We start from the raw sequence: 26,758 nt of genomic DNA, 5'->3' as shown, positions 1-26,758 counted from the left end.
ATTTTTGTCCCAAGTTAGCGGAAAGGGAGACTTGTGGCAAAAAAAAAATATTTCTATGAACTCGCCATGCCCCTCATTGAATACCTTGGGGTGTCTTCTTTCCAAAATGGGGTCACATGTGGGGTATTTATACTGCCCTGGCATTTTAGGGGCCCTAAAGCGTGAGAAGAAGTCTGGGATCCAAATGTCTAAAAATGCCCTCCTAAAAGGAATGTGGGCGCCTTTGCGCATCTAGGCTGCAAAAAAGTGTCACACATCTGGTATCGCCATACTCAGATGGGGTCACTTGTGGGGTAGTTATACTGCCCTGGCATTCTAGGGGCCCTAATGTGTGGTAAGTAGTTTGAAATCAAAATGTGTAAAAAATGACCTGTGAAATCCTAAAGGTGCTCTTTGGAATGTGGGCCCCTTTGCCCTCCTAGCCTGCAAAAAAGTGTCACACATGTGGTATTGCCGTACTCAGGAGAAGTTGGGCAATGTGTTTTGGGGTGTCATTTTTCATATACCCATGCTGGGTGAGATAAATATCTTGGTCAAATGCCAACTTTGTATAAAAAAATGGGAAAAGTTGTCTTTTGCCAAGATATTTCTCTCACCCAGCATGGGTATATGCAAAATAACACCCCAAAACACATTGCCCAACTTCTCCTGAGTACGGAAATACCACATGTGTGACACTTTTTTGCAGCCTAGGTGGGCAAAGGGGCCCACATTCCAAAGAGCACCTTTCGGATTTCAGCGGCCATTTTTTACAGATTTTGATTTCAAACTACTTTGCACGCATTTGGGCCCCTAAAATGCCAGGGCAGTATAACTACCCCACAAGTGACCCCATTTTGGAAAGAAGACACCCCAAGGTATTTCGTGATGGGCATAGTGAGTTCATGGAAGTTTTTATTTTTTGTCACAAGTTAGTGGAATATGAGACTTTGTAATAAAAAAAAATCATAAAAAAAAATCATCATTTTCCGCTAACTTGTGACAAAAAATAAAAAGTTCTATGAACTCACTATGCCCATCAGCGAATACCTTAGGGTGTCTACTTTACGAAATGGGGTCATTTGGGGTCTACTGTCTGGGCATTGTAGAACCTCAGGAAACATGACGGGTGCTCAGAAAGTCAGAGCTGCTTCAAAAAGCGGAAATTCACATTTTTGTACCATAGTTTGTAAACGCTATAACTTTTACCCAAACCATTTTTTTTTACCCAAACTTTTTTTTTATCAAAGACATGTAGTACAATAAATTTAGAGAAAAATTTATATATGGATGTCGTTTTTTTTGCAAAATTTTATAACTGAAAGTGATAAATTTCATTTTTTTGCAAACAAATCGTTAAATTTCGATTAATAACAAAAAATGTAAAAATGTCAGCAGCAATGAAATACCACCAAATGAAAGCTCTATTAGTGAGAAGAAAAGGAGGTAAAATTCATTTGGGTGGTAAGTTGCATGACTGAGCAATAAACGGTGAAAGTAGAGTAGTGCAGAAGTGTAAAAAGTGGCCTGGTCATTAAGGGTGTTTAAGCTATGGGGGCTGAAGTGGTTAAAGGGGTTGTCTCACTCCCGCAAATGGCATTTATGATGTAGAGAAAGTTACTACAAGGCACTTACTAATGTATTGTGATTGTCCATATTGTCTCCTTTGCTGGCTGGATTCATTTTTCCATTACATTATACATTGCTCGTATCCATGGTTACGACCACCCTGCAATCCATCACTGGTGGTCGTGCTTTCACAGTATAGGAAAAATCGCCAGCCTATTGTGTGGCTGGAACTGTGGTAGCGCACATAGGCTAGTGCTTTTGTCCATAGTGTGCAAGCATGACCATCACTGATGGATTGCAGGGTGGTCGTAACCATGGAAACGAACAGTGTATAATGTGATGGAAAAATGAATCCAGCCAGCGAAGGAAGCAATATGGATAATAACAATACATTACTTACTAATGTATTTTTATAGGTGTTTTATTTAGTGATGGAGAATTCTGGAAGCACACACTTGCACATTGTCTCACTTCAGCAAACAGTATTTATCATGTAGAGAAAGTTAGTATGAGGCACTTACTAATGATTAGTGCCTTGTACTAACTTTCTCTACATGATAAATACACATGATAAATACTGTTTGCTGAAGTGAGACAATGTGCAAGTGTGTGCTTCCAGAATTCTCCATCACTAAATAAAACACCTATAAAAATATATCAGAAATATAATGTATGAAATGAACGACCACACATCAGAGAATCCAGCATTGCCTCTATCAGTACTGTTACTTCAAAGACCTGGAAGAAATGGTCCCTGGCTGTATAAAAAGAAATGTCGCACAAGAGTCAGGAACACTAATTGTTACCCTGCATGAGTCATTGAGGCGCAGAGGCCTCCCCTCCCCCACATCTCCCCCTCCAGGACCCTGACCGGGAAGTAACAAAGAGGCTGAAGTTCTCCTGCCTCCAGACTCAGTGCACGGGGCAGGTCTCCGGCCATAAGGACCCGTCTGAGGAAGAACCGCCCGAGGGGAAGATTCACACACTGCGACAGACACCGGAGAGGCATGGAGAAGCGGCTCCTCTCACTGCTCTGCCTGGCAACCCTGCTGTGTGCCGGCCAGTGCGACGTGCAGAGAGGTGAGTGCCCTGCAGTATGTATAGTATATATAATGTACAGTATATAGTGCAGAGAGGCGAGTGTCCTGGAGTATGTATAGTATATATAATGTACAGTATACAGTGCAGAGAGGTGAGTGCCCTGGAGTATGTATAGTATATATAATGTATAGTATATAGTGTGTATATAGTGCAGAGAGGTGAGTGTCCTGGAGTATATAGTATATATAATGTATAGTATATAGTGTGTATATAGTGCAGAGAGGTGAGTGTCCTGGAGTATATAGTATATATAATGTATAGTATATAGTGTGTATGGAGTATGTATAGTATATATAATGTACAGTATATAGTGTGTATATAGTGCAGAGAGGTGAGTGCCCTGGAGTATGTATAGTATATATAATGTACAGTATATAGTGCCGAGAGGTGAGTGTCCTGGAGTATGTATAGTATATATAATGTTTAGTATATAGTGCAGAGAGGTGAGTGTCCTGGAGTATGTATAGTATATATAATGTATAGTATATAGTGTGTATATAGTGCAGAGAGGTGAGTGTCCTGGAGTATATAGTATATATAATGTATAGTATATAGTGTGTATATAGTGCAAAGAGGTGAGTGTCCTGGAGTATATAGTATATATAATGTATAGTATATAGTGTGTATGGAGTATGTATAGTATATATAATGTACAGTATATAGTGTGTATATAGTGCAGAGAGGTGAGTGCCCTGGAGTATGTATAGTATATATAATGTACAGTATATAGTGCAGAGAGGCGAGTGTCCTGGAGTATGTATAGTATATATAATGTACAGTATATAGTGCAGAGAGGCGAGTGTCCTGGAGTATGTATAGTATATATAATGTACAGTATATAGTGCAGAGAGGTGAGTGTCCTGGAGTATATAGTATATATAATGTACAGTATATAGTGCAGAGAGGTGAGTGTCCTGGAGTATGTATAGTATATATAATGTACAGTATATAGTGTGTGTATAGTGCAGAGAGGTGAGTGTCCTGGAGTATGTATAGTATATATAATGTATAGTATATTGGGTGTATATAGTGCAGGGAGGTGAGTGTCCTGGAGTATATAGTATATATAATGTATAGTATATAGTGTGTATAGTGCAGAGAGGTGAGTGTCCTGGAGTATGTATAGTATATATAATGTATAGTATATAGTATGTGTATAGTGCAGAGAGGTGAGTGTCCTGGAGTATATAGTATATATAATGTACAGTATATAGTGCAGGGAGGTGAGTGTCCTGGAGTATATAGTATATATAATGTATAGTATATAGTGTGTATGGAGTATGTATAGTATATATAATGTACAGTATATAGTGTGTATATAGTGCAGAGAGGTGAGTGCCCTGGAGTATGTATAGTATATATAATGTACAGTATATAGTGCAGAGAAGCGAGTGTCCTGGAGTATGTATAGTATATATAATGTACAGTATATAGTGCAGAGAGGGGAGTGTCCTGGAGTATATAGTATATATAATGTACAGTATATAGTGTGTATATAGTGCAGAGAGGTGAGTGTCCTGGAGTATATATAGTATATATAATGTACAGTATATAGTGCAGAGAGGTGAGTGACCTGGAGTATATATAGTATATATAATGTATAGTATATAGTGTGTATAGTGCAGAGAGGTGAGTGTCCTGGAGTATGTATAGTATATATAATGTATAGTATATAGTGTGTGTATATAGTGCAGGGAGGTGAGTGACCAGTCCTATAGTATATATAATGTATAGTATATAGTGTGTGTGTAGTGCAGAGAGGTGAGTGTCCTGGAGTATATAGTATATATAATGTATAGTATATTGTATGTGTATAGTGCAGAGAGGTGAGTGTCCTGGAGTATATAGTATATATAATGTATAGTATATAGTGTGTAATATAGTGCAGAGAGGTGAGTGTCCTGGAGTATATAGTATATATAATGTACAGGGTGGGCCATTTATATGGATACACCTTAATAAAATGGGAGTGGTTGGTGATATTAACTTCCTGTTTGTGGCACATTAGTATATGTGAGGGGGAAAACTTTTCAAGATGGGTGGTGACCATGGCGGCCATTTTGAAGTCGGCCATTTTGAATCCAACTTTTGTTTTTTCAATAGGAAGAGGGTCATTTGACGCATCAAACTTATTGGGAATTTCACAAGAAAAACAATGGTGTGCTTGGTTTTAATGCAACTTTATTCTTTCATGAATTATTTACAAGTTTCTGACCACTTACAAAATGTGTTCAATGTGCTGCCCATTGTGTTGGATTGTCAATGCAACCCTCTTCTCCCACTCTTCACACACTGATAGCAACACCGCAGGAGAAATGCTAGCACAGGCTTCCAGTATCCGTAGTTTCAGGTGCTGCACATCTCGTATCATCTGAAGGCAATCGTCTATGCTGTGAAGATACGAGATGTGCAGCACCTGAAACTACGGATACTGGAAGCCTGTGCTAGCATTTCTCCTGGGGTGTTGCTATCAGTGTGTGAAGAGTGGGAGAAGAGGGCTGCATTGACAATCCAACACAATGGGCAGCACATTGAACACATTTTATAAGTGGTCAGAAACTTGTAAATAACTCATGAAAGAATAAAGTTACGTTAAAACCAAGCACACCATTGTTTTTCTTGTGAAATTCCCAATAAGTTTGATGTGTCACATGACCCTCTTCCTATTGAAAAAACAAAAGTTGGATTCAAAATGGCCGACTTTAAAATGGCCGCCATGGTCACCACCCATCTTGAAAAGTTTCCCCCCTCACATATACTAATGTGGCACAAACAGGAAGTTAATATCACCAACTATTCCCATTTTATTAAGGTGTATCCATATAAATGGCCCACCCTGTATAGTATATAGTGTGTGTATAGTGCAGAGAGGCGAGTGACCGTTCCTGGAGTATATAGTATATATAATGTATAGTATATAGTGTGTATATAGTGCAGAGAGGCGAGTGTCCTGGAGTATATATAGTATATATAATGTATAGTATATAGTGTGTGTATAGTGCAGAGAGGTGAGTGACCGTTCCTGGAGTATATAGTATATATAATGTATAGTATATAGTGTGTGTATAGTGCAGAGAGGTGAGTGTCCTGGAGTATGTATAGTATATATAATGTATAGTATATAGTGTGTGTATAGTGCAGAGAGGTGAGTGTCCTGGAGTATATATAGTATATATAATGTATAGTATATAGTGTGTATATAGTGCAGAGAGTTGAGTGTCCTGGAGTATATATAGTATATATAATGTATAGTATATAGTGCAGAGAGGCGAGTGTCCTGGAGTATATATAGTATATATAATGTATAGTATATAGTGCAGAGAGGCGAGTGTCCTGGAGTATATATAGTATATATAATGTATAGTATATAGTGTGTGTATAGTGCAGAGAGGTGAGTGACCTGGAGTATATAGTATATATAATGTATAGTATATAGTGTGTATATAGTGCAGAGAGGTGAGTGTCCTGGAGTATGTATAGTATATATAATGTACAGTATATAGTGTGTATAGTGCAGAGAGGTGAGTGTCCTGGAGTATGTATAGTATATATAATGTATAGTATATAGTGTGTGTATATAGTGCAGGGAGGTGAGTGACCAGTCCTATAGTATATACAATGTACAGTATATAGTGTGTATAGTGCAGAGAGGTGAGTGTCCTGGAGTATGTATAGTATATATAATGTATAGTATATAGTGTGTATATAGTGCAGAGAGGTGAGTGTCCTGGAGTATATATAGTATATATAATGTATAGTATATAGTGTGCATATAGTGCAGAGAGGCGAGTGTCCTGGAGTATATAGTATATATAATGTATAGTATATAGTGTGTGTATAGTGCAGAGAGGTGAGTGTCCTGGAGTATATATAGTATATATAATGTATAGTATATAGTATGTGTATAGTGCAGAGAGGCGAGTGTCCTGGAGTATATAGTATATATAATGTATAGTATATAGTGTGTGTATAGTGCAGAGAGGTGAGTGTCCTGGAGTATATATAGTATATATAATGTATAGTATATAGTATGTGTATAGTGCAGAGAGGTGAGTGTCCTGGAGTATGTATAGTATATATAATGTATAGTATATAGTGTGTATATAGTGCAGAGAGGTGAGTGTCCTGGAGTATGTATAGTATATATAATGTACAGTATATAGTGTGTGTATGTATAGCGCAGAGAGGTGAGTGTCCTGGAGTATATATAGTATATATTGTGTATAGTGCAGAGAGGTGAGTGTCCTGGAGTATATATAGTATATATAATGTATAGTATATAGTGTGTATATAGTGCAGAGAGGTGAGTGACCTGGAGTATGTATAGTATATATAATGTATAGTATATAGTGTGTATATAGAGCAGAGAGGTGAGTGTCCTGGAGTATGTATAGTATATATAATGTATAGTATATAGTGCAGAGAGGTGAGTGTCCTGGAGTATGTATAGTATATATAATGTACAGTATATAGTGCAGAGAGGCGAGTGTCCTGGAGTATGTATAGTATATATAATGTACAGTATATAGTGCAGAGAGGTGAGTGTCCTGGAGTATGTATACTGTATATATAATGTACAGTATATAGTGCAGAGAGGTGAGTGTCCTGGAGTATGTATAGTATATATAATGTACAGTATATAGTGCAGAGAGGTGAGTGTCCTGTAGTATATATAGTAAATATAATGTACAGTATATAGTGCAGAGAGGTGAGTGTCCTGTAGTATATATAGTAAATATAATGTACAGTATATAGTGCAGAGAGGTGAGTGTCCTGTAGTATATATAGTAAATATAATGTACAGTATATAGTGCAGAGAGGTGAGTGTCCTGGAGTATGTATAGTATATATAATGTATAGTATATAGTGTGTATATAGTGCAGAGAGGTGAGTGACCTGGAGTATGTATAGTATATATAATGTACAGTATATAGTGCAGAGAGGTGAGTGTCCTGGAGTATGTATAGTATATATAATGTATAGTATATAGTGTGTATATAGTGCAGAGAGGTGAGTGACCTGGAGTATGTATAGTATATATAATGCATAGTATATAGTGTGTGTATAGTGCAGAGAGGTGAGTGTCCTGGAGTATATAGTATATATAATGTATAGTATATAGTGTGTATATAGAGCAGAGAGGTGAGTGACCGTTCCTGGAGTATATAGTATATATATAATGTACATTTATATAGTGTGTGTATAGTGCAGAGAGGTGAGTGTCCTGGAGTATATATAGTATATATTGTGTATAGTGCAGAGAGGTGAGTGTCCTGGAGTATATATAGTATATATAATGTATAGTATATAGTGTGTATATAGTGCAGAGAGGTGAGTGACCTGGAGTATGTATAGTATATATAATGTATAGTATATAGTGTGTATATAGAGCAGAGAGGTGAGTGTCCTGGAGTATGTATAGTATATATAATGTATAGTATATAGTGTGTATATAGTGCAGAGAGGTGAGTGTCCTGGAGTATATATAGTATATATAATGTATAGTATATAGTGCAGAGAGGTGAGTGTCCTGGAGTATATAGTATATATAATGTATAGTATATAGTGTGTATATAGTGCAGAGAGGTGAGTGTCCTGGAGTATATATAGTATATATAATGTACAGTATATAGTGTGTATATAGAGCAGAGAGGTGAGTGTCCTGGAGTATATATAGTATATATAATGTACAGTATATAGTGTGTATATAGTGCAGAGAGGTGAGTGTCCTGGAGTATATAGTATATATAATGTATAGTATATAGTGTGTATATAGTGCAGAGAGGTGAGTGTCCTGGAGTATATATAGTATATATAATGTACAGTATATAGTGTGTATATAGAGCAGAGAGGTGAGTGTCCTGGAGTATATATAGTATATATAATGTACAGTATATAGTGTGTATAGTGCAGGGAGGTGAGTGTCCTGGAGTATATAGTATATAGTGTGTGTATAGTGCAGAGAGGTGAGTGTCCTGGAGTATATAGTATATATAATGTATAGTATATAGTGTGTGTATAGTGCAGAGAGGTGAGTGACCGGTCCTGGAGTATATATAGTATATCTGCGTCTGTCACATAATGGCTACTGGTGTCAGGGACAGGGGCACTCGACCACGAACGTCCCTTCCCAGAGCCGTTTCTCCACGAGCCCCATCACTACGTGGTTGTTGTGGCCATTGGGAAGACTTTTTTTTCCAATGTATTTTTGGTCTTCAAGAATCAAATCTAATGGTCTTCAACCTGTGACTTCCCAGCTGGTGACAAGTACGATTCCCTGCCGCATGTCCCAGTCCTACTCCATGGGGGATGACAATGACAACTGCCTTAGGTGCTATAATAAGGAGGTCAGGGAAGTGAATTGGCCTGCAGATTGGATGCAGAGAAGAAATACATCCATGTGCATGAGGCCTTAGGCTAGGTCTACACGACGACTTATTGTCACGCGACACATAGGGCACAACTACACTGCAACTTAATGTCGCGCGACAATTTCTATAATGGTAGTCTATGGCGTCGCAATGCGACATGCTGTTTTTTGCGACTGTCGCAGTCGCAGCATGTCGCAGTGCGACACCATAGACTACCATTATAGAAATTGTCGCGCGACAAAATGTCGTGTAGACTTAGCCTTAAGGCAAGTTGAGATGTCACGGTAAAATTGTGTTATTTTTATTTATTTTTTTCAAAAAATGTACACAAATTTACAGCAAAAAATGTCATGTTGCCATGATTTTGTGAAATTCTCAGCCAAAACGGATGTTTTTTCATGGCGTGTGCATTCACCCTCATAGTATGAAATTGAAGTTCTCCTAAAATCCCCCCTTTATGTAACAGAAATGCAGCGTAAGCAGATTGTGTGTCCCTTCTGTGACGTGCGCGCTCATTCAGCTGCACAGAATGGGCTCGCATTGATACATTCAGCCGAGCTTTGTGTTCCTGGGACCTTTTGTTTCTGGTTTCTCGGAAATTCAGCCCCCCCCCCCCCTATTCAGTTCTCCCAGTATATTGGGAGGCCGTCCGTGGGAAGAACAGTCCTGTGCTGGCTTGGTGGGATGAGCTGCGTGTGTCGGCCATGGTCTGTAGAAGGGACTACTTCCATGGCTGGTGAGGCTTCTGTGATTAAACGGGTACATCCATGATAGAAGCTGAATATAAAATATCCAGTTGATACTGAATTAGGGCTTATGACCGTTGCCGTTTTGCAGATCCACAAAATACCGATATTGGCCGTGTGCATCCCGCACTTTCCCCGCTCTCTGTTACAGAAATTCTTATTCCTGTCTGCCAAACGGACACGAATAGGACCTGTTCTATCATTTGTGGAATGGCCGTATGGGTGCGGATAGCATGCAGATAACATCTACCGTATGTGCTGTCCGCATTTTTTGCATTCCTATAGAAATGAATGGGTCCGTATGCTAACCGCATAAAATGCGTACCCAAAATACGGTTGTGTGAATGAAGCCTATTGCTGGTAAAACAGGCCAGGAAAATCACAGAAAATAATGCAAGCATTATATATGGACTGAGACCTCATTCTAAGGGAGCATTCACACGACCGTAAGTGTTTTGCGGTCCGCAAATTGCGAATCCGCAAAACACTGATACCGGCCGTGTGCATTCCGCATTTTGCGGACCGCACATGGCCGGCGCTATATAGAGAATGCCTATTCTTGTCCGCAACCACGGACAACAATAGGGCATGCTCTATCTTTTTTGCGGGGCAACGGAACAACGGATGCGGACAGAACACGGTGTGCTGTCCGCATCTTTTGCGGCCCTATTGAAATGAATGGGTCCGCACCCGTTCCGCAAATTTGCGGAACGGATGCGGATCCATTTATACGTTCGCGTGAATGCTCCCTAATGATAAAATCCGAGACTCTCAGCCAATATATTTTGATCAAAAGACATCTGTGCCCGCCTACCTGCGCCACGGTGGTCTCAGGTCAGGCAGGTCCACGCTAAGCCTACCTATGCTGTTGGGCATCTACATTCTGGAGAGCAGACCTTGCACATATGGTGTGCTGCTCCTAGTTACCTCTGTGTGTATCAGCAACCGATGAGAAGATGAGCACGCACAGCTATATGTACCACCCTAATCAAGGTCGTCTGTGGGATAGGTGGGGCAAACGTGCACAAGAATGCTACTCCCCAGATAATAGGACCGCATTCACACTTGAAGGTGCCACTCCTTCAAGAGGATACTACAAACTAATCAAAAATCACAGAAAAAGATAAAAAAAAGCCAAATTGTCACGTTGCTTAAAAGTGTGTATCCAGAAGAAGGAAACCTTCCCAAAATACTGTGGACCTACCGGGCATGTTCACACGGTGTAATTTTTACCCGGATTTCAGCATATATTCCTCTCTAAACTCTATTAACAAAACAAGTTCCATTGCTTTCAAAGGGAAATCCATGCCCTAGTTCACATGCTCGCGAGATTTGAAATCTCCAATGCGAGGAGAAAAAGATCAAATCACGTTCCGTGGCTCCATTCAAGTCAATGGTTCCGCAAAAAAAACTGGATGCATACGGAATGCATCCGTATGTCTTCCGTATCCGTTCTGTATTTGCAGAACCATCTAATAAAAATGTTATGCCCAGGACAACTTTTTAATGTACTTACTGTTTAAACATTATTGTATGCTTCCGTTTTTCCGTTTGCGATCCACAAAAAACGGATCACAAACGGAAACCAAACAGAACGGCAAAACGGAAGCGGAACGGAAACACTACTGAAACAAAAAAACAAACGGATCAGTTTAAAACGGACCGCAAAACCATACGGTCGTGTGCAAGAGGCCTTAGTCTGATTGAAAGGGGCTAAATTCTCTTGCAGGACACTGAGATTTTATTCTGGGAGTGGGGGTCAGCCTCTGATTTCTGCTGTGGATTTTTCAGACTGAAAAATACACCGTTTGAACATCAGTTTTCCTTAAGCTCCACCTAGTGGTAACTGCAGGCAGCAAGAATGCCGGTATTTAACTCTGTGTAGAAGAATTGGGGGTCATTTGCTAAAGACTGGTATATCACATGCCAGTCTTTATAAAAAGGCTGCTGGGGGAGATTCCACCAGTTTATAAGGAGGAGCACGTCTGTCGCATCTGTGCAGTCAGTGCCCTAGAAACGGAAATCTAGGCGAGCTTCCGGTTATTATTTATGGCAATTTTCTGGAATAGATGTATTGGCCTGTGTTGACCACACTCCCTTTTCTAAGCCCTGCCCACAGATGTTGTGATACTATTTTATGCCAAAAATGTGGCATAACGCCTTTATAAATTATTAGGACCTGGACTCTTTCAAAAGGCTGGGTTTCACATGCAGCTTTTAAAGCCAAAGCCAGGTATGGATTCAAAGAGGAGCAGTCTCAGCTTTAGGCCTCATGCACACGACCGTTGTTTTGGTCCGCATCTAAACCGCAGTTTTGGCTTCAAAAACTGCAGTTATAGCGGGACCGCTCTCCTATGGACATAAGCATCAGGAATAGAGGGGAAAAAATCCAGAAATGTTAGTTTAGTCTACTCTCACACTGGCGTTTTGCCTTTCCATTTGTGAGATCCGTTCAGGGCTCTCACAAGCGGTCCAAAACGGATCAGTTTTGCCTAGGGGTGCACCGAAATTCTGGCAGCCGAAAATATCGGCCGAAAATGCACCTAATCCACTTCGGCCGATATTGTTACATATCGGCCGAAAATATGGGGTGTGGGATTTGTCACCCACCATCTGCGGGCGGGCGCCGGGCGGGCGGTTTACTTTGTCACTGCATCTTTATTTTACCTTACAATCGTGAGGCTCCAGTTACTAACAACTCTGCAGGCAGAGCGGAGGGCGGCGTAACGTCACTTACTCACGTGACGCGCCTGCTCCGCCTCCTTCATTCATAAAGTAGGCGGAGCAGGTGCGTCACGTGAGTAAGTGACGTTACGCCGCCCTCCGCTCTGCCTGCAGAGTTGTTACTGGAGCGTCACGATTGTAAGGTAAAATAAAGATGCAGTGAGTGATGCTGTGAGCAGCAGGGCCGGGGCTGTTATGGGTAGGGGGATCGGTCTATGGCACTGCTATGGGGAGGGGGGGATCTGTGCACTGTTATGGGGAAAGGGATCTGTGCACTGTTATGGGGAAAGGGATCTGTGCACTGTTATGGGGAAAGGATCTGTGCACTGTTATGGGGAAAGGGATCTGTGCACTGTTATGCCCATAACAGTGCACATATCCCCTTTCCATAACAGCGCCACCCACAGATCCCCCTCTCCATAACAGCGCCACCCACAGATCCCCCTCTCCATAACAGCGCCACCCACAGATCCCCCTCTCCATAACAGCGCCACCCACAGATCCCCCTCTCCATAACAGCGCCACCCACAGATCCCCCTCTCCATAACAGCGCCACCCACAGATCCCCCTCTCCATAACAGCGCCACCCACAGATCCCCCTCTCCATAACAGCGCCACCCACAGATCCCCCTCTCCTAACAGCGCCACCCACAGATCCCCCTCTCCATAACAGCGCCACCCACAGATCCCCCTCTCCATAACAGCGCCACCCACAGATCCCCCTCTCCATAACAGTGCCACCCACAGATCCCCCTCTCCATAACAGCGCCACCCACAGATCCCCCTCTCCATAACAGCGCCACCCACAGATCCCCCTCTCCATAACAGCGCCACCCACAGATCCCCCTCTCCATAACAGCGCCACCCACAGATGAATTTCATTCATGAAAAAGAATTATTAATAAAATCATTTAAAAAAAAGTATTTTAAAAGTATTTGGGCAAAAAGGCAGTTTCGGTTTCGGTTTTCGGTCAAGGGCATCCTGAATTTTCGGTTTCGGTTTCGGACCAGAATTTTCATTTCGGTGCACCCCTAGTTTTGCCCTAATGCATTCTGAATGGAGAAGGATCCTCTCAGAATCCATCAGTTTGCCTCCGTTCCGTCTCGCTTGCAGCATTTTGGTGTCCGTCTGACGAAACTGAGCCAAACGGATCCGTTCTGACACACAATGCAAGTCAATTGTGACGGATCCGTTTTCACTGACACAATCTGGCACAATAGAAAACGGATCCGTCCCCCATTGACTTTTAATAGTGTTCAAGACGGATCCGTCTTGGCTATGTTACATATAATACAAACTGATCCGTTCTGAACGGATGCAGACGGTTGTATTATCTGAACGGATCCGTCTGTGCAGATTCATGACGGATCCGCACCAAACGCGTGTGTGAATGTAGCCTAAATTGTATAAATATAAAAAAAGTTTTGTCCACTACAGAAATGGAGTGTATGGTGTACGGCTATATGGCGCTGACTCAGCTACTAAGAATTTTTCATTTTCAGAGCATGACGTGTCCGCTGATCACTGCACGGTATAAGGTCATGTTCTGGAGGTACTAATAGCCCTTATTACTTCCACGTGTGAAGTGTGGTCATTGCCAGTTTCATGAGCTCACTCTTTTTCCCCAAGGCTTTCATACTTTGTATTCTGCATTCTATGGAAGCTTCAAGGGGTTTTCTGGGAAGAGGCCATCAACATCTGGCGTTTTGGCATCACCACCGATCATCTGTTTCAAGAGGCTGCAGCGTTTACCGTAACGGCACAGCCAAGGGCGTAGCTAAAGGCTCATGGGCCCTGGTGGAAGAGTTCAGCATGGGCCCCCCCCCCCCTTCCCTCAGTGCTTTTTGGCCAGGGGCAGGGGAGCACATAGCCTTCGTGCAAAATTCTTGACCTAACCCCTTTCTTCCAGCCAGAGGTGTATCTAGACCAGCAAGCACTTTCTATAATACCGGTGTCTTCTTATGCAACACAAGGGTCTTTGGGCCCCCTCAGGCTCCTGGGCCTGGTAGCGACTGCTACCTCTGCACCCCCTATAGCTACGCCCCTGGGCACAGCCTCTTCGCCAGATGATTGCATTCACAGCATAACCAGCACAGCGCCCCACAGTGGACGTACTTGGTATTTCAGCCCATTAACAACTGTGGTTAGGCCATGTGACTGATGAACGTGATGTCACTGGCCTGGGAAGAGGCCGGGGCACTCCACTCTTCAAACAGCTGATCGGCAGGGGGGGCAGTATAGATGGGTGTCTCTTCCTTTTGGAGGTGTTTGGCTAAGGTTAGTTTCACACTAATGCTAAACTGTTAAGGCACGCTGTTCCTGTAGAGACCCCGCCGAATACTACCTTTCTCTAGTTTCCAGCTGTGCCGGATGCGATGAACAGTTTAGCGCTACTGACACTAACCTAAAATCCCCAGTAGCAGACATCCCAACCTGCAAAAACTCATTTCAGGGAGGTGCACTTCTCATTTCAGGGAGGTTTTCTTTTCTTTTTTCTTTCACAAACTTTTTATTACATTTACCAAACATATGCAGTATCTGCACACTTTGCTCTATGGTGTGGAGGACTGGGCTCATTACCCTGCCCCAAATTATCATATTTATGTATATGATTAAAGCATCCAGGGGGGTGAATTTAACACTGGGGTAAATAATATAATTAAAATGGAGGGTTAAATGTGTAAATGTATTTAAAAAAAAAATACATCTCTCTCAATAGTTCTATAGCTACTGAATGAGACAGAAGAAGGGATGCCTTTAACATATATATATCTCCTTGAGAAGCCAATTTGACCCTAAAGGGTTAATTCAACCTGTAATCTAAACTCTGTCCTGTCACTTCTCTTATCTCTCTGTCTCTCTGCTCTGCTATCTGACTGAGATAAACCTTTCCGGGAGATATTGTCTCACATGCAACATCTCACATGCGGGTGTCAGGGAGCCGCTATCTAATAGCGGGAGACTCCCTGAACCTCCGGGAGACTTGAGATCCCTGCAGTAGTGAAGGGGCCTAATGCTGACTCTTTCTGGAGGAGAGCTAATATTTTTCCCCAGGGAGCATTGTACCAGTAAGATATCCTACACCAGGAGATGGATGTCCACAAGAAGGAACCATCTGAGGTGTGTGCATACAGCAGGGTTGGCTAACCTGCAGCTCTCTAGCTGTTGTAAAACTACAACTCCCACCATGCCCTGCTGTAGGCAGCCTGGGCATGCTGGGAGTTGTAGTTTTGCGACAGCTGGAGAGTCTCCGGTTGGCCATCCGTGGCATACAGGGAAGGCGTCCGTCATGGTGTACAGCCACCCACTGGACTCCCAAAGACACTGCATTTTTCCCTTAGTCCTATATATACACTGCGTGCAGAATTATTATGCAAATGAGTATTTTGACCACATCATCCTCTTTATGCATGTTGTCTTACTCCAAGCTGTATAGGCTCGAAAGCCTTCTACCAATTAAGCATATTAGGTGATGTGCATCTCTGTAATGAGAAGGGGTGTGGTCTAATGACATCAACACCCTATATTAGGTGTGCATAATTATTAGGCAACTTCCTTTCCTTTGGCAAAATGGGTCAAAAGAAGGACTTGACAGGCTCAGAAACGTCAAAAATAGTGAGATATCTTGCAGAGGGATGCAACACTCTTAAAATTGCAAAGCTTCTGAAGCGTGATCATCGAACAATCAAGCGTTTCATTCAAAATAGTCAACCGGGTCGCAAGAAGCGTGTGGAAAAACCAAGGCACAAAATAACTGCCCATGAACTGAGAAAAGTCAAGCGTGCAGCTGCCAAGATGCCACTTGCCACCAGTTTGGCCATATTTCAGAGCTGCAACATCACTGGAGTGCCCAAAAGCACAAGGTGTGCAATACTCAGAGACATGGCCAAGGTAAGAAAGGCTGAAAGACGACCACCACTGAACAAGACACACAAGCTGAAACGTCAAGACTGGGCCAAGAAATATCTCAAGACTGATTTTTCTAAGGTTTTATGGACTGATGAAATGAGAGTGAGTCTTGATGGGCCAGATGGATGGGCCCGTGGCTGGATTGGTAAAGGGCAGAGAGCTCCAGTCCGACTCAGACGCCAGCAAGGTGGAGGTGGAGTACTGGTTTGGGCTGGTATCATCAAAGATGAGCTTGTGGGGCCTTTTCGGGTTGAGGATGGAGTCAAGCTCAACTCCCAGTCCTACTGCCAGTTTCTGGAAGACACCTTCTTCAAGCAGTGGTACAGGAAGAAGTCTGCATCCTTCAAGAAAAACATGATTTTCATGCAGGACAATGCTCCATCACACGCGTCCAAGTACTCCACAGCGTGGCTGGCAAGAAAGGGTATAAAAGAAGAAAATCTAATGACATGGCCTCCTTGTTCACCTGATCTGAACCCCATTGAGAACCTGTGGTCCATCATCAAATGTGAGATTTACAAGGAGGGAAAACAGTACACCTCTCTGAACAGTGTCTGGGAGGCTGTGGTTGCTGCTGCACGCAATGTTGATGGTGAACAGATCAAAACACTGACAGAATCCATGGATGGCAGGCTTTTGAGTGTCCTTGCAAAGAAAGGTGGCTATATTGGTCACTGATTTGTTTTTGTTTTGTTTTTGAATGTCAGAAATGTATATTTGTGAATGTTGAGATGTTATATTGGTTTCACTGGTAAAAATAAATAATTGAAATGGGTATATATTTGTTTTTTGTTAAGTTGCCTAATAATTATGCACAGTAATAGTCACCTGCACACACAGATATCCCCCTAAAATAGCTAAAACTAAAAACAAATTAAAAACTACTTCCAAAAATATTCAGCTTTGATATTAATGAGTTTTTTGGGTTCATTGAGAACATGGTTGTTGTTCAATAATACAATTAATCCTCAAAAATACAACTTGCCTAATAATTCTGCACTCCCTGTATATCAATTTGTTCAACTCATCCTGCCCTATAACATGCTTCTAGTAGATAGGCGATAGTTTTCCTTTAAAGGTCCGAAGGCGTAAAACTTGAACATTACCCCTTTATAATACCGGTAATTAGCCTCCATTAACAAAGATGCTCTTATTGCCAGAACGGAGGAGTGGTCATGTGATGCCGGAGGGTTGGTAGTTTTGTAGTGACTCATGCCTTCCCACCCTGTATGTTTTGGCATGTCACTGGTCTCAGGTCCCTCCTCTTTAAGCCCTGGTTCTGTTTTACCTGCCCTCCCACTCACCTCTGTAGTCTCGCTTCAGCAAATGGCATTTATCATGTAGATAAAGTTAGTACAAGGCACTTACTAATGTATTGTGATTGTCCATATTGCCTTCTTTGCTGGCTGGATTCATTTTTTCATCACATTTTACACTGCTCGTTTCCATGGTTACGACCACCCTGCAATCCAGCAGCAGTGGTCATGCTTGTACACTATAGGAAAAAGCACCAGACTCTTAACTGTCCCACGGTCCCAGCCACCAGAGAGGCCAGGGCTTTTTCCTATAGTGTGCAAGCACAGCCACCATTGCTGGATTGCAGGCTGGTCATAACCATAGAAATGAGCAGTGTATAATGTGATGGAAAAATTAATCAAGCCAGCAAAGGAGACAATATGGACAATCACAATACATTAGTAAGTGCCTTGTAGTAACTTTCTCTACATGATAAATACCATTTGCTAAAGTGAGACAACCCCTTTAAGCCTCTTCACCATTGTTGTGCCTAATCTCTAGGCCCTATTACCTTACATGAACCATGAAAAATCGACTAAGCCTCCGGGATCATGTAACTGCTCCTCATCTTGGGTGGTTAGGACATCTTTGCTGATGGTAACTGGTTAGTAGATGCATTAGTTTTACATGATAAGGACAGTGGTCATGTTTTCTGCGCCTATAAAACCCCCTTTAACATATTGAGGGATCGGTCACTGAGGGTTTATTCTCAGGAGATTATTTATTACGTTTTTTTATGCTGTCTGCTGTCTGATCAGATAACCTAAAACCGTCTCGGCAGCAGTCCCTGGCGGGTCAGAGCTCAGTCACGTCAAAACATTCTAAGGGGATGACGTCACCCCACGGTCTTCTCCTACAGCGTCTGCTTTCTTCTCTGGCTTTCCTCCAGCGCATTCCAATCCTGCCTTCCTCTTAACTGACCGAATGGATGGAAATATGAGAAGAAAGGAATCCCAGGTCACTGGATCTCGCATTTCAGGCTCCTAGGTGTAAGGAGCACTCTGTCCGAGGGGCCGTTTTTTTGGGGCTATATTTAACATTAGATTATGGCTCAGATTTACTAATGTGCTTGCGTCTAGAATTTGCCTAATAGTGGTGCGAATTGGCGCAACTTGGTTTCTCCAGTTTTTTTTTTTTTTAAACTTGCTGAAAAAGGGGGTGCAACGTAGCGGGAAGGGGTCGGGGCTAAGATGCAACATTTTGTGCCACAATTCTGGTGGAAAATTCTGTCTCAAAGTAAGCCAACCAGTTGGTAGAGTCAGAGAAAAGTGCACCAGATGTATCCTCCAGCCTGAGCCCCTGCGATACATCTGGTGCCGGTCTAGACAGCCGGTCTACGCTTACACCATCTATAGGATTAGCTCATCTTATCCACCAGTCTAGCCATGATAAACTGAAATATATTCACTGATGTTTTGGGAAGTGGAAAGTATCTGTGGTATATGGCAATATTAATATGAAATCCAGGCCATAAATACTGTAAGGCTTGGTTCACAAGTGACTGAAATCCAGAGGAAAAATCTGCAGAAATTTTTGCTGTATTTCCGCAGCAAGAACAGCACAAAAAACCGCATCAAAATCACTTCTATTACATGCGGTTTTTGCCATGGAAAAGACTGCAGATTTCACTTTCTCCACTGGAAAGGGTGAAATCTGCTGTATAAATTGACACGCTGCAGATTTCAAATCCACAATACCACAGCTTTCCTGCTGAGTTTTTTTTACGCAGCACGTAGACGAGAATTCAGGAATTCTCATCCACTTTGCCAATACTGTACAATGCTACAACGTCAAATGCGCAGCTAATCAGTCACATGTGACCCCGGCCTAAGGGCTCATGCACACGGCCGTATGTATTTTGCGGTCCGCAAAAAAACGGATCCGCAAAAAATACGGATGCGTTCCGTATTTTGCAGAACGGAACAGCTGGCCTTTCATAGAACAGTACTATCCTTGTCTGTAATGCGGACAATAATAGGACATGTTCTATTTTCTTGCGGAACGGAAAATACGGACGCACGGAAACAGAATGCACACGGAGTAACTTCCGTTTTTTTTTGGGCGGACCTATTGAAGTGAATGGTTCTGCATACGTTACGCAAAAAAAAACTACGGAACGGACACGGAAAGAAAATACGTTTGTGTGCATGAGCCCTAAGGGCCCAGACTATATGGGTGTAATATATGTGATTTATTGTAGAGTACAGTATGTACTGCTTATTATACATGTTATGTGTCTGTGGATAAGGGGGTAACTTCAAACAACCGGAATACCACTTTAATATTGAGAGCTATTTTATTCTGTAGGGCAGAATTCCCAGCTATATATGGTAAAGGAAAGCACCCGATGTTATCCTAAGAGCAAGTATTGCATCCTTTCCTTAATTGGTTCCTTTCCTTGAACTACTTCCCTTATCTGGACCAGCAGAGGCGGCATGGTTCTCATGGTATGATGGAAGTCTAAAGCTTTTCACTATTCTTTATGATTTGTGCCGTATAGCCGGTATTGGATTTACACCGATTGAAGGGAATTACTGTATTATCAGAAAATGACATGATATCAATCAAGTTTTGTTAGAAACAATAAAAAATAAAAAAAATCATGGTGTGTTTTTTTTTATATATCTATTTATATAAAGTACGGTCGCCCACATTTACTAATCCTGTAGGTGGTGTAGACCTACACAGATTTATCACAGGGGCTCAGGCTGGAGGATACATCTGGCGCAGGGACAGACACTTTTCTCTCACTCTATACCAACTATTGGTTGGCTAACTTTGAGACAGAATTGTGGCACAACTTGGGCACAAAATGGTGCATCTTAAGCCCCACCCCTTTCCAGTAAGCCCACCCCTTGTCAAGCATCCATAAAATAAAAACCAGCACCGTTCTTAAAAGCTGTGACGATCCTTTATTCTTGAGTACAGCAAGAACATACAAATAATCATGGCACCCCGACTGTAAACACGTTTCGGCCATGTAGTTTGAAACACGTTTACAGTCGGGGTGCCATGATTCTTTGTATGTTCTTGCTGTACTCAAGAATAAAGGATCGTCACCGCTTCTAAGGACAGTGCTGGTTTTCACTTAAAGGGGTATTGCCATCTCAGACAATAGGGGCATATCGCTAGGATATGCCCCTATCGTCTGATAGGTGCGGGTCCCACCGCTGGGTCCCGCACCTGCAATTAGAATGAAGCGGGGAGCGCTGTGGCTGGAGGACACCAGATTTCCCGGGGTCCGTCCGCCACCAAGCGCTGCTCCCATAGAAGTGAGAGGGAGCGCACCACGCATGCGCGGCCCATGCTCCCATTCATTTTGTATGGGGCAGATCGCAATAGCCAAACCAGCGCTCGGCTATTTTCGGTGGCCCGATTGAAATGAATGGAGGGCGGCTGCGCATGCGCAGTGCGCCCTTCGTTCATTTCCCGCCTCTGTTCTCATTTTAGGTGCTGGTCCCAGTGGTAAGACCCGCACCTATCAGACATTGTCTTTGAAGGGAATACCCCTTTAATGGATTACAAAAGGTTGGAAATCAGACTAGAACTGTGCACGTCTGGTACAAAAAAGGTACAGGTGAGCTGGAGCGTACTTTTGCATAACCTTGTCAGAGTGTGTAGAAGCTCTAGATGCACCAAATTGTGCCACTTTTTAGGCCGATTTTTTTGTGCAGACACATTAGTAAATCCGGGCCTTTGTTTTGACAAAACAAATTCCTGAGAAATCCCACTTCTCACCGTATCCAGAGGGAGCGATAATATTAAATCCTCAATTTCCTGTTATCTGAACTCACCAGGACTGGTGGTCATTTCATTTTATTGGAGAGGGGAGTTTAAAGGGATTTTCCCACTTAGGATATTTATGGTATATCAATAGCAAATGCCATAGATGACCAGTAGGTGCGGGTCCCTCCCTTTGGACGTACGCGGAAGAACGAGGGCCCACCGTTAACTGTGAAACATTGCAAAATACATATATATTTCTCTCCTACAGATTTAGAATATACCATAATTTTAGTTTAATTAAGTAGATCTGTTAAAAAAATTTGTAATAATTCAAAATGTGTGGCGTGTGACAAAATATAAAATAACAACCATGTGTGAAAGGGGGCAAATACAGTTTTTCTTTTCACGGTACATATTTGTGAATGAACTAGCTAGCTATTTTCTAAGCTGCATTCTCTAGGTTTGCAGCCGTTTTACTTGTCTAGTGTGCTGGCCGGGCCCGTGCTGTAGACCGCAAATTGCAGTCCGCAATACTCGGGCACAGACCGCGGAGCCGCCGCATGCGGAACGCGGACCCATTCACTTGAATGGGGCCAGCGATCTGCATCCGACGGTCCACACCGCAAAAAAGGAGTGCCTCTATTCCGCACCGCATCTCTTAGATTGTGGACCCATTCTAGTGAACCACAATACGGCCACGGCTGGGCAACGCCCGTGTGCATGAGCCTTTAAGGTTTGTCCTTCACTAAGTGGCCTCAGGATAATCCATCACTCGCCGATTGGCAGGGGTCCGAAACCCTGAATCCCCACCAATCAGGTGCTTGGGTGTAGCTCTGACACTAGAAGTCAGCAGCGGAACTGCACACTGTCAACCTTGTAGTGGAGGGAGTTCCTTACTAAACCTCTGTTACCTTTGACTTAAATTAGCCATTGATGGCCTATCCTGAAGTTAGGCCATCACTTAGCAAATGCTGGTCAACCCCTTTAAGGGTGAAGTATGAATTGAATTTATTTATACATATATTATTGGATCAGGAAAGATGCTAGCTTTCTTTCAAAGGTACATTTACTTGTGCCATTTTGGTTTGCTGTGGCATGGTACCATGAGTTTACTGTAAGTGTATCGGTTGGAGGGAAAACTACACATTGAAAATCAAACATAAAAACACAATCTCTTTATGTATTTTCAGGTGACAACAATGAAAATTTGACCTTGAGAACATTTTACAGCGTTCCTGTTGATGACGAATTTGAAGAATTTCCAGACGATGCAATTGATGCGTCTGGGGAAGAGTCAGGATTTGAGCCAATTTTGCCTCGTAGCCGAAGCATAATTGTAGAGTTCCGGAAGAATATCACAACAGAAGCTGAACACTACCTCAGCAGTCAATGGTTGACCAGAATCGTACCATCGGTGTACACCCTGGTATTCATTGTGGCTCTACCTTTGAACGTAATGGCCATCATCATATTCCTGTTCAAGATGAAAGTCAGGAAACCAGCAGTGGTGTACATGCTGAACCTCGCTGCCGCTGACGTGCTCTTTGTTAGTGTACTTCCTTTCAACATAGTGTACCGCTTCTCTGGGAATGACTGGCTCTTCGGAACCGGAATGTGCAGATTTGTCACTGCCGCGTTTTACTGTAACATGTACTGCTCCGTCCTGCTCATGACCAGCATCAGTGTGGACAGGTTCCTGGCTGTGGTCTATCCGATGCATTCGCTTTCCTGGCGGACAATGAGTCGGGCCTGGTTGGTCTGTTCTTTCATCTGGATCATATCTATTGCTAGCGTTGTGCCGCTCTTCTTGAGTGAGCAAACTCAACGCATTGACTCTCTAGGCATCACCACCTGCCATGATGTTCTGGACCTGAAAGACCTAAAGAGCTTTTACCTCTACTACTTCTCCACTTTCATCATGGTCTTCTTCTTCTTTCCGTTGATTATTACAACCATCTCCTATGTTATTATCATCTATAATCTGAGCAGTTCCAGCCTCAAAAACTCGTGTAAGAAGACCCGAGCCTTGGTCTTGGCTATTATCGTGCTTTGTGTTTTTATCATGTGCTTCGGACCAACCAATTGTATCTTTTTGATTCATTACTTGTATTTCCGTCATGGGGCCAATGAGTCTTTGTATTTTGCCTATATACTTTGCGCCTGTATCAGCAGCGTCAGTTGCTGCCTTGACCCTCTCATCTATTATTACGCCTCGTCACAGTGTCAGAGGTACTTGTACAGTTTGGTGTGCTGTAAGAAGTCAGATGAACCCATCAGCAGTAGTGCTCAATTAATGAGTTCGGGAAGCAAAAATGAGACTGGTATCACGACTGTCAAGAACAGCATATACCGAAAACTCTTAACCTAGACATGACCAACCTCACCCAGATACGTCATGTTTTACAGCACAGGTTGCGCTTTACCGCATCATTCTGATTGTACGGCTTGGGCTGTTCCGTGCAGAACAGTCTTTTGTTCCAGCACTTTGCTCATATGTGTGTGGTGACCTAGTAAGGAGTTAATGATTCTGTCACTCTCTAAATCAGGGGTGTCAAACTCATGGCCCTCCAGCTGTTGCAAAACTACAACTCCCAGCATGCCCTGATAGCTGTGGGTTGTCTGAGCATGATGGAAGTTGTAGTTTTGCAACAGCTGGAGGGCCATAAGTTTGACATATGTGTTCTAAATTGTATGTAAGCATATAATCATCACCTTCACAAGCTCCCCAGGTATATGGGGTATTGAGTTGTGTTTTTATTCTGCAGACAGTATTTTGTGAATATGATCCTATATAGATCTTTACCTTTAAGATTTTTCTCACAGCTAGAGAATCGTTGTTAAAAAAGAAAATTGAGGTCTGCAACTTTTTGAAAATTTGACCTTCTTTCTCTACAATTTCCATAAGAAACTGTTTTATGTGGGTAGTCAATAACTATAGCCCTAGGCCAGTGCAGCAGGGATGACACGTATAGGACTGTATATGGAGGAAATGGAAAGTTTTTAGCCACTACGTTTACAGTAGTGATTTACATGAACAACTTGTACTTCAGGTTTAGAAATCCAGTAAATGATAAGACTGTGTTGTCAGGACAGCGGGAGCATTACATAACGAGGAGCCATTATATTGCGTTGGAGCATTTCTACTATATCATAAACCTTGACCATATTGCAGTATATCTGCTGTGCAGGTGCTTGCTGAAGAATATTCTTCATTGATTACACCGTAGTCATGTTATTCTTGCATTTGACCAAAAGCTTCCAGTACCAGATCATCTAGAATAGTGTTCCTCAGGGCCCACCTGCCAGTCAGGTTTTCAGAATTTCTATAGTATGGAACAGGTGATATAGATAGTGTCAATGTCATTCTGTGGGATATTCTCAAATCATGACCTGAGGACTGGGGTGTAGGAACACTGATTAAAGCAGCTCTGTCACCAGGATCAACCCTGTTATTATTGTTGGTTTAAACCATACCTTTATTTTGTCTGTATGCTAAACAGCTGCAGAGAAATCTGCATTTTTATTAATATGCAAATAGCCAATTGGAGCACCAGGAGGCAGGGCTGAATTGTTTGAGCACTGCTGTGTACCACTCCCTGTGCTCTGCACACACCCCCTCCCCTTAATTGACAGGGCTAGACAGCATGCTGAGAGCAGAGCTGTTTTATATCATCTACATATCATATACACTATGTACTATAGCTTCACCACACTGAGATCTGCTCAGAAAGCTAATCTACATATTACTGCTTTATTCACAAGCACAATGTATGATCATAAACACCAGTAATATATGTTAACTTATAAGCCTGAAAAACACAGCTCTATGTGGTGCTTCTATAGCTTATTGGTAAGTCAGCATGTCTAGTCCTGTCAGTCAAGGGGAGAGGGGAGTGTGCAGAGCACTGGTGCTCCAACTTGCTAATTTTCACATGAATAAAAACACAGATTTCTCTGCAACTGTTTGGCATACAGACAAAAGAAAGGTATAGTTTGAATCAGCATGATGAGCCCTACCAGCCAGTACATCTGGATTTATAGGGTTCATCCTGGTAACAGAGCCGCTTTAAGAATATGAACTTCTGTCAGAGACAAACAGCAAAGCCTAGGTGCCCATCATCTTACCTGTACCTGTATAGTGGTAGATGGATTAGAAAAACATGGATGCTTTCTTCCAAAAACATCACCACGCCTGTCCACAGGTTGTGTGCGGCATTGCAGCTCCACCCTATTGACTCCAATAGAGCCGAGCTGAAATACCAGGTCCTTCTGCAATGTCTGCCCTATATTTTTTTCATGTATGTAACAAACAGAAGGAAAATTACTTTTTAGATATTTTGTCAGGTTAGTAAGATTTTTTTCATGTATGTAACAAACAGAAGGAAAATTTACTTTTTAGATATTTTGTCAGGTTAGTAAGATTTTAATCTATGCGTTGACTTACCATAACCTATTACTATATAGAGATTCTCCTGATGTAGATGCCGATCTGTCATGATTATGCTGTCATAATATTAGTGTGTGAAGTATACTTGGCGAGACTGAATTGCGTCAAAGAATATTCCATTATACGTGTCATTAATCAGCTCTGTTATACTGTGTATCGTACATGTGGGTCCTTTAGGCTGGGTTCACACGAGCGGATGCCGTGCGTGACATCCGCTCCGTGAAAGAGTGCCAAGACCCGATGCAGACTGCAGAGGCACGGAGCATTAACATGACTGATAATGCTCCGTGCCTCTCTGTGACCTCTTTACTACGAAATCACAGTTGTCACTGTGATTTTGTAGTAAAGAGATCACAGAGAGGCACGGAGCATTATCAGTCATGTTAATGCTCCGTGCCTCTGCAGTCTGCATCGGGTCTTGGCTGTCATTCACGGAGCGGATGTCACGCACGGCATCCACTCGTGTGAACCCAGCCTTAATCTTATAATCTGTACATCTTTTATAGCCCTTTATCAGGCTTATCTTGAGCAGAGACCGGGGGAGATTTATCAAAACTGGTGTAAAGTAGAACTGGCTTAGTTGCCCATAGCAAGCAATCAGATTCCACCTTTCATTTTCCAACAGAGCTCTGAGAAATGAAAGCTGGAATCTGATTGGTTTCTATGGGCAACTAAGCCAGTTTTCCACTGCACCAGTTTTGATAAATCTCCTCCATACAGTGTAATATGATAATACAATGCAGTTTCCAACTTGCCAGCCTCATTAGTATAATAAATGGCGACGTGGCTTTACTAAGATGGCTTTAGGGGATCAGTCAGCCGGGATGGTCAGGAAAGTTATGGCTGAGTGGGGAGAAAGAAAGCAGAGGGGACAAAGTTATAGGATTTC

At 42.4% G+C, this 26,758-nt stretch overlaps 1 protein-coding gene across 2 annotated transcripts; it reads left to right on the top strand.

Moving 5' to 3' along the window:
* Positions 1-2,420: 2,420 nt before the first annotated feature.
* LOC120992433 (proteinase-activated receptor 1-like) lies at positions 2,421-26,758 on the top strand. 2 transcript variants are annotated; one of them, XR_005776975.1, is made up of 3 exons: positions 2,421-2,628; positions 22,613-24,339; positions 26,747-26,758. XR_005776975.1 is itself a non-coding variant. In XM_040421413.1 (2 exons), the coding sequence occupies exons 1-2, from the start codon at positions 2,556-2,558 to the stop codon at positions 23,788-23,790; spliced, it is 1,251 nt and encodes a 416-aa protein (XP_040277347.1). In that variant the 5' UTR covers positions 2,421-2,555; the 3' UTR covers positions 23,791-25,325. The 2 variants fall into 2 exon arrangements, 1 of the variants encoding a protein (XP_040277347.1); XM_040421413.1 differs by lacking the exon at positions 26,747-26,758 and having other exon boundaries at positions 22,613-25,325.

The sequence above is a fragment of the Bufo bufo genome, chromosome 2 (assembly GCF_905171765.1).
Source record: "Bufo bufo chromosome 2, aBufBuf1.1, whole genome shotgun sequence".
In the NCBI taxonomy this organism is placed as follows: domain Eukaryota; kingdom Metazoa; phylum Chordata; class Amphibia; order Anura; family Bufonidae; genus Bufo; species Bufo bufo.
This window is presented reverse-complemented; position numbering and strand designations above follow the sequence as displayed.